Source organism: Triticum aestivum, chromosome 5A (genome assembly GCF_018294505.1).
Source record: "Triticum aestivum cultivar Chinese Spring chromosome 5A, IWGSC CS RefSeq v2.1, whole genome shotgun sequence".
In the NCBI taxonomy this organism is placed as follows: Eukaryota; Viridiplantae; Streptophyta; class Magnoliopsida; order Poales; family Poaceae; genus Triticum; species Triticum aestivum.
Window position 1 is genome coordinate 513790602 of NC_057806.1, and position 8631 is coordinate 513799232.

At 48.0% G+C, this 8631-nt stretch overlaps 2 protein-coding genes across 2 annotated transcripts; one reads left to right on the forward strand and one right to left on the reverse strand.

The window, feature by feature from the left end:
- The first annotated feature begins 1693 nt into the window (after positions 1–1693).
- On the forward strand, positions 1694–2486 carry LOC123107435 (uncharacterized). Its single transcript, XM_044529423.1, has 2 exons — positions 1694–1968; positions 2069–2486. Exons 1-2 carry the CDS (start codon positions 1709–1711, stop codon positions 2361–2363), a joined length of 555 nt encoding a protein of 184 aa, XP_044385358.1. The 5' UTR covers positions 1694–1708; the 3' UTR covers positions 2364–2486.
- Positions 2487–2680: 194 nt separating this feature from the next.
- Positions 2681–8377, reverse strand: LOC123104429 (disease resistance protein Pik-2). The gene is made up of 2 exons (XM_044526271.1): positions 7227–8377; positions 2681–4687 (listed from the first exon to the last, which is right to left on the reverse strand). The coding sequence occupies exons 1-2, from the start codon at positions 8232–8234 to the stop codon at positions 2846–2848; spliced, it is 2850 nt and encodes a 949-aa protein (XP_044382206.1). The 5' UTR covers positions 8235–8377; the 3' UTR covers positions 2681–2845.
- Positions 8378–8631: the final 254 nt, after the last annotated feature.

Genomic DNA, 8631 nt, shown 5'->3' on the forward strand with positions numbered 1-8631 from the left:
TTTGAGGGCCGTTTGAGGGGCCCGTCTGGGTCAAACAATCATGACCAGACAGTGACCGGGCGGCCCGCCCAGACGTATGAGGCGGGTTTGAGGCGCCCGGCTGTAGATGTTCTAAGAGTGCTAGCATATGCCTTCTTATTATCCGCCTGCACAACCAACATTAATTTATCACAATGGATCCAAGGACAATGACCCCAGAGGCTCGAGAATTGTAGGAGTAGGTGCGAGATTTCATCATAAGTTCGAGGAACCTCAAAGAAGAGTACAAAGCACACGCCGGCGGAGGAGGTGCTGGTGCACACGCCGCGGGAGGGGGCGGTGCACACAACGACGTGGTGTTGCAATATTTTTGTTGATAGCTTACCAAGCTGACCACTTGGTACAACGACGTGGTGTTATTTTGGACATGTCACCGATTATTGCTTTTGTTCATGCAACTTGTCAACAACTAGGTGTATGATTGCCTAATGTGCCAAACCTCTTATTTTGAAGGGAATTCAAATATTTGAGTGAGAAAAAAAATGAAGGTGGAGATTAGTGACCATGTGTCTTTATGTCGTCTCGGCGGCCTTCATATCTATATGAAGCGCGCTTCATATGCATTATGATGATCATCAATATGAGTGACATTATAAGAGTTGCTCTAAGGCCTTTCAAAAAAAAAGAATATGGGTCCTGTCAAGGAGGGGATATGTCACATGTAAGGGGGGGGGGCAGTGTCCCTATTTTTCTTTTGGCTTTTGATTTATTTTCAATCTTGTGCGCCAAAAGTTTGAATTAAGTTTGTTTGCATATTCATGGTATTCGTGACGAGGGCCTTCAGATAAGATCTATTTTAAATACATTTTGAGAGAGTTTTTAAAACTCCATAAGTATCAACTGCAAAACTTAGTGCGAGCGAATGACAAAATCACGATTTTAGAAACTAAAGTTTAAATACAACTGCTAATGGATGATATTTTGCGGCCGATTTCCGCACTACACAAAACTGCAACCATGTATCCATGTCGGTCAGTGGGCTACAACCGTTGATCATGAGTGTCATGCGATTTTTATTCGGCACTCTATCGCCTGCACAACAATTCTGAAATTTGAAACTTGGTGTGACCTTATGCGGAATCCAACGACTTTGCAGATCGCAAGGCAATAGAGTGTCTGAGCACGGCTAGGCAGGTGCATGCTCATGCGAGTTTTCGGGCCTTGTCGCCTATACATGAACTGATTTAGGCCCATTTTTTTTGGCCGATTCTCCTAGAATCTTAAGAATCGATCATTTATCCAGCTTTTTTCAGAATCTTGAACTCATATTCTTTTTTACAATCTTAGATAGTTAGGATGTAAACAATTAGGATTGTAAAAAAAATGGATTCTAGATTCTCAGAGAAGCTGGGCGAAGGATCAATTCTAAAGATTCTGAAAGAATCGGTCAAAAGAAATGGACCTTAGTCATTGGACATTCTGTTCTCCATTAAAAAAAGACATTCATCATTCTAAAAGAATAGGCATTGGACATTCCTCCGTCGATCCACAAATTCGAGGTGCAAATTCCGTCTGCGTCCTTCCTTACCCACGTGTTGTTTTCTCAACACTCAGATGCAGAGGCAGAAAAGGCCCTACTTACGTGAACTCTTTGCACTGCGGCACAACAATCGCATATGCTTTCGGGGCCTTATCCATGTCACGGGATCGCAACCAATGGGAACGTGACATGACGCCTCCGTGGGGCCACGTCTATCTCCCACCCTTTGGTTGCATCTGCAGTTTGAGAGACATGCACATGCTTATGCCAATTGCTGCACTACACCATACAGCAGCAGCAACTCAGGGCAGAGCAATGCTCCATTCCATGGCGCCCCTCCACGCCGCCGCCGCCACTGCGCAGCACGCAGCCGTCGGCGCAGCTCCGGGCAGAGATGCTGCTCCGAAGAAGAACGGCGGCTGCGTTCCAGCCAACCGCGACACCAGGAGGTTCAGCCAACTGTTTTTTCTCTTACGATTCATGTGACGCGTCTTTGTGTTTCAGACAGCGGCCACATCCTTTGTTTCTGATGTGTACTTGGTGTCGCAGGGCGTTCCTGAGCGGCGTGGCGATCGCCGCTGCCGGCGCCGGCGCGCTGCTGGGCCACGTGGACGCGGCGCCGGCGGCCTCCAAGAGGCGGGCCCCGCCACCGCCGTCGGAGGAGAAGGAGAAGAAGGACCCCAACCTCAGCGGCGTGCAGGCCAAGGTGTTGGCCAGCAGGAAGCGGAAGGAGGCCATGAAGGAAGCCGTGGCCAAGCTGCGGGAGAAGGGGAAGGAGCCCGCGGACGCGGCCAGCACCGTAACCGGAATAAAGCCCAGATCGACAGGGGCCGTTGTAGAGTGAGTTTGTGTTGGGTGCCGCCGCTTAATTTACCAGCTTCTCATTTGTCGATGAGGAGCACATAACAGAGATCGATTCGCCATATCTTAGCATAAATATTTACCCAATGAGTATCGTTTTGCTGCCTGCGATGGAAGTACACGCTTGAATTGATGCGCTCTTATCTGTGAATAACCTGGCAATGCCAGTACCAGACAGTCAATGATAAACAACGTAGATGAAGTTCACCAAGCAAAAATTCCGCTCTGGAACTTGACCTTCGCCAAGCAACTCTGCCGGCTAATTTGCGTAAGAATACGTTCAAACTTGTGATACTGATATTACCAAAAAAAATGCTATACATGCCAGATCTTCATTGGAAAAAAAGTATCAAAACACATTACATTCCTTTACGAAATTACATGAGAAATCTATTTCTACTATATCTGGAGAGTACAAATAAACTTGTGTGCATCATCTACATCAGAACAGAGGTAGCGCGTAAGCTAACTCCTAGATACAATGGACTTTCCAGTAATAAACTTGGGGCGCTTCTTAAATCCACTAATCTGCTTTTGAAGTTCCTTCTCCAGCTTCGGTTTGTCGCCGCAACTTGTCAAGACTAGTTCATTCAGGTTTTGGAGGACCAGCACAAGGGACAAGCCCTCCTTACTGTCGTCCAAGTTAACGCATTTCTTCACTTCAAGTTTCTCGAGCACGGCCAATGCACCATCTTTGATTTGTATGCTCTCGATGTTCTCCATCCCTTCAATGTAAAGCAGTTTGAGCTTCGGAAATGTACCTTCCCCAAAACATAACATCTTCTCGGCGAAGGACTCCTCCCAGAGTGCAAGAAGAGTAAGGTTGCGCAGCTTCCCCATCACCTCGACGTCAACCTGCTTCAACTGTGTCTGAATTAGCTTTACCTTGGCCAGATCCTTGAGACGATCCATCCAGCCAGGGAGGTTGCCCAAACGGCCACACAGGCGCAGTGATAGGAGATGCTTTGGTGGCATTTCCTCTGCTTTCTTTGCTTCCTTCAGAAATTCAAGCGACCTAGAGCGCACTTCAAGCCGTTCCAGATGAACAAGCCTTGATATTGAGCTGCACAAGTCCTTCCCTACTTCCTCGGTCGCATCGACATCCACTCCTAATCTGCGCAAGCTAGTCAGCTCCCCCAAGTTCTTTGCCACCTTGCTTCCACGCGCAATGTGCACCACCCCTAGCACTTGTAGGTTCCTTAGCTTCTCGATTCTCTCGGGGGCTGTTACACTAAACTCACATGTGCAACATGAGCATGAAGGCTCAACCTGCTTGTAACCATAGCACCCGGTTACCAAGTCTGCCACTGTTTCAAAGGGGTCACCATTACATTTACCTGCTTCCTTGTTTTTCCTCGTCTTCCCTGCCAAGTCTTTGGCAAAGTTGACGCCACCGACAAGGTGACATAGCTTCTCCAGCTTGGTGATACCAACTGGGAGCTGTGTCACCTTTGTGTCTTGAACATCTAATGTCTCTAGGAACCTAAGGTTCTCTAGAGAGGAAGGAAGTCTCGAAATGTTTGTCTTTCGCAGACCAAGGTACCTTAAATGGTGCAGCTCCCCGATGTGCTTGAGATCGTCATTCTCTAACTCAAGTGTATCTTCCAAGTCAAGAACTCTCAAAAAGTGCAATTTGGAGGAGATGAGGGACACAGGGCACCTCCCAAAGATTGTCAATGAGCGTACCTGAGACAAGTTTAGGCTTGCCATCTTCTCATTTTTCTTCCATCTCGTCACTACCAAGTGGCGTATGTTACCTTGTGGAGCCTCATTGCAATGCTTATCCATGATGAAGAGTTGGTTCTCCTCAATAGACTGGGACAATATTATTTGGAGCACCACGCCATGAACACGACAACGTTCAACCGCCATGCTGGCCCTGGCATTCTCTGAAGGCTGGATCATACTTCTACTGATGAGCTCATTGTAGTACCTCCGTCCAAGTTCCTCGACGCTCATGTCACGTGGCTTTGTTATATAGCCTTCTGCTATCCACCGCCGCAATAAGCGCGTAAGCCTAATCTCATGGTTCTCAGGGAAGATACTCAGGTACAAGAAGCAACACTTGAGATGATATGGCAGCCCGTCATAGCTTGAGGTGATAACTCTTTTGATATCTCGGTCTGACTCTAGCTCTGACCCAAGATGCTTTCGCAAATCCATCCATTCCCTGCTTGTTTTGGGCCTGTTAGCCAATAAACCTCCTATGGTGGCTATAGCAAGTGGAAGGCCCCGGCATCGCTCTAAGATACGACTAGCTTGCTCCATCATATCATCCATTAACTTATATCCAGCATCCTTGTAAACCTTGACACAAAGAAATAGCACACAAAAATATAAGAAACCCGGATCATAAAATAAATAAATAAATGAAAAATTAAAGTAATGTCCAACCAATAAAAATAGCCGAATTCCCGAATTTATAAGACTGATCCCACTGGACATCTCTTATTTATATGTATCATAGTATCTAAACATGCCATATCACTTAGATGCCCACCTTCCCAATGTGGAGTATCTAATAAAGTAGGTCGTACATTTACTAATGTTATATGAGTCAACTGAATTATGAGTAATAAGATAATTGCGATATTGTCTTAGTCTATGTAAAGAGATTGTATTTAAGATGAGAGATGGTTTTTTATCCTCTCTCCTTATTACTAACTAGTAAATGCGCACGTGCAACGCACGTTAATATTTAGGTAATATATTAATTATACACGGATATTATGTATGCTATTATTTGTGTTAATCCTGTGATTAGTGCTATATTTGGTATGATATTATTGCACGTTAAACACGTTTAAAGCTCGCCATTGGAGCAGTCTAGATCGTTGGATTGACTTAGTTCGATGGCCGAGATCAGTTGGATCTGCCCATTTGGGTCTTTTTATATTGGTATAGATTCTATGTCACGTAGACAAAATATGACATGGACAGTTAAAACGTTGACATATGAGCATTGGGCGAGGGCCTCACAGTGAGGCCTAATCCTTATCCACATGAAATGTGTGAAGGTTATCACGACTAACAAAGTTGTATTAAAAAAGGTTGTATTAACTTTTCTTTTTTACTATCTATTTTTAAACCGACTGATAAATTCTAATTTACCAAGTTATCTATATTTTGTTTGCAATTTTGTGTTGATAGCTTACCAAGTTGACCGCATGGTATCTATACTTTGAATGTCGATTCTTCATATAATAGAAATCAAGTAGTTTTAAATTTCCTTCATGATGTGCACTTTAATGGAACTATTTTTTAACCAACTTACAAGTTTTTTGTATCTACCAACATCTCGGTCTAAGAACATCAAAATCTAAAAATGATAATCTATAGCAATTATTTCATCTGTCACAGATATTAATAAGTGTAATATTGTCTTGGTCGATTGCTTCTTAGTAACTTCATAATTTAAGCATGTTTTTCGGTTTTACAAATATGTTCATCTAGTAAAAATTAAAGTATTTAGCCTCTGAGTTCATAGAATTGTGGAATCTGGAACTTAATATTGGATCAACATTGAATTAACAGTTGACAGAGGAATTCTCAAACAAGTGACCCTAAAAGATATAACAGTTTGCCTATTGGTTAGGCAACTGAAAATAAATTTTGCGCCGGTTGATTCCACTCGTGTAGAGAGACGAGGAGGAAGGAGCAGTGAATCCCTAAGCCTGAGATGGTGAGGGCGCGACTGCTCACCCGCGAGGGTGAATCGTCAACGAGCAGAAGATGACAATGACATGGCTGGCCGCGGCGTCAACGACGAAGGTGAGTCAAAGATTTGATAGGTTCTAGTGGTATATAGTATGTGATTCCTCTCAGATTAGATGCGTCCCAAGCTGGAGACGACGACACAATGGCCTATTTCCCCCCAAAAAAAACAATCATAAACATTTTTAAAAATGTCTCTTCTAAAGTGCTTGCATTTTTTTAGAACTTTAAAGTTGTTGTGTCGCAAGCTTCATTATGTAAAAAGTATGGTTTTGCTTTTTTTTAGATACCTGAATCTTTTTGTTGCGCCGGTTACCTCGCCGGAGAATAATGCGGCCTCATTGGTAGCACCCGCTGGCCACAGGGTGTGAAGGCAGATGGATGGGAGGGAAAGGGAAGTGGTATGGCCGGCGTTGAACAGAAGGTGGATCGAATCTGAGGAGGAAGAAAGTTGGAAGGAGGAAGATGTGGAGGGTTGGATTTATACCCGACGGACAGAAAACGAAGTGACTGATGCCAAACGTTTTTCAGTTTGTCTAATTCATATCTAGATATTTTTTAAGAATGTCACATCTAAACTCTCACAGAAAACACTGCAAGAAGGAAAAAAACTGGGACAAAAAGATACTAGACCATAAACATAACGGACATTAGGTTAAATATGACATAACTATGGCCCTGTTTGGATACTCTAACTCAGTTAGAGGTTAGAGTTAGATTCTAACCCTGAACTAACTCTAGCCAAAAAGGTGTTTGGATGGCAGAGTTAGATAGAGCGCGGATACGGCGAGACGCCTTCACAGACGGTGCGAGAGGGAGGGAGGGAGAGGGCGAGAAGCTTCGAGAAAGTGGGGAGAGATCTGCTGCGGCGAGAGGAAGAGAAAAAAAATGTTTTTTTAGTGGTCCCGAGAAGAAATAGCCCAAATAAGCACCTTTTAAGTGGGTTATCTAACCCAAACTAACCCTTATATTTGGATATTTTTGAGTTAGTCCAACCTAGCCAGACTAACTCTAATCTATGGATTTAAACAAGCCCTGTGTCACATCTAGAGTGTCGTAAACAGACCTAAGGCATTTTTTTAGGTAACTGAGCTCAAAAGAAGTGAAAAAGTGTAGGGAGCTTCGAGCGTACCTTTTGACAGAAGAGTTTTCGGGCCTCCTCGTCTTCGAGAGGCTTGAGCTCGTACACGTTCTCCCGCACGTCCCCCGCGCACTGCCGGGCAACGTCGTCTCGCCGCGTGGTCACCACGACCCGGCTGCCCGTCGGGCCGTTCGCGGGGAGGCACCGCGATATGAGCTCCCACTCCTCGTGCGACGACACGTCGTCCACCACGACGAGGCACCGGTTCTCCTCCAGCCACGCCCGGACGGAGCGGTCGCGCGCCACGCCGAGCTGCTTCCTGAGCCGGCGCTCCACCTCGTCGGCGCTCTCCAGCTGGTGCGGCACGGTGACCCAGGCGCGGCCGTCGAAGCCGTCGATGAGGGCCATGTCGTTGTACAGCATCCTCACCAGCGACGACTTCCCCATCCCGCCCATGCCCCACACCGACACCACCCACGCGTCGCCCATCTTGTTGACCAGTCTGACGAGGTCGTCCATCTCGCCGGCCCGCTCGATGTCCTGCCGCTCGCTCCCGGGCGCGAGCTGGGCGCGCGGGTAGTCGTCGTCGGCGTGCCCGTGCTGCTCCTCCCCCGGCGTGGCGCCGTGGTGGCTGGCGGCGGCGAAGACGTTGTACCGCTCGTTGCGCTGGTTGAGCTCCACGACGGTGGCCTTGAGGCCCCGGATCCGGCCGGCGACGCGGTGGCGGGCGGCGAGGCCGGGGCCCCAGCGCAGCCAGCGCGAGCGGGAGGCGTGCAGGGTGAAGTCTAGGAGGCAGTCCTCCAGGTCGCACGCGAGGTCGCGCACCTGCTTGACGCACGTGCGCACCGTGTCTCTGCAGCCCCCGCCGTCGGCGCCCCAGCGCGTGGCGGAGGACTGCACCCGCAGGAAGGACTGCATCATCTGCAGCTCGCTGCGGATGAAGCCCACCTCCCTCCGGACGCCGAGCAGCAGGGCCGCCTCGTCGGCCATCGCCGTGCCCGCGCTGCCCAGCACCCCGTCCAGGACCGTGCGGGTCAGGCTCACTGCCGTCGCCTCCATCTCCCTCTCCCTCTCTCTCGATCGACCACTCTCTCTCTGTAAGATGGTTAGTTCTCGCTGTGCTCGCTACTACTCCGTACTAGCTAGCTAGATGCTGCCTGTGGTGCTGGTGATGATGCTGCGGATGCTGGTGGTGGCGCTGCTGCTGGTGGTGAGCTCTGAGCTGGTGACGACGACGATGGTGGTGGTTATATACCCAGCGGGCCGGGGGAAAGGGGATCGGTAGGTAGGTGGAGAAGGCAAGCCAAGTCATGTCACAGAAGCTTGCGGGGCCATTGACGGACCAGTCCACATTAGTCAGTCAACCGCGAGGCAGCGAGTAACGAGTCCTTGGGTCCCGCGCCTAGGGTGGAAGCTGCCGGGTGCTCAGCAAAACGACTCTTGCGCGCTCGACCGC

Coding starts and splice junctions, on each gene's coding strand:
- LOC123107435 (XM_044529423.1), top strand. CDS start 1,709: ATGACGCCTCCGTGGGGCCACGTCTATCTCCCACCCTTTGGTTGCATC. Junction 1,969..2,068: donor GCCAACCGCGACACCAGGAG/GTTCAGCCAACT, acceptor TTGGTGTCGCAG/GGCGTTCCTGAGCGGCGTGG.
- LOC123104429 (XM_044526271.1), bottom strand. CDS start 8,234: ATGGAGGCGACGGCAGTGAGCCTGACCCGCACGGTCCTGGACGGGGTG. Junction 4,688..7,226: donor GAAAACTCTTCTGTCAAAAG/GTACGCTCGAAG, acceptor CTTTGTGTCAAG/GTTTACAAGGATGCTGGATA.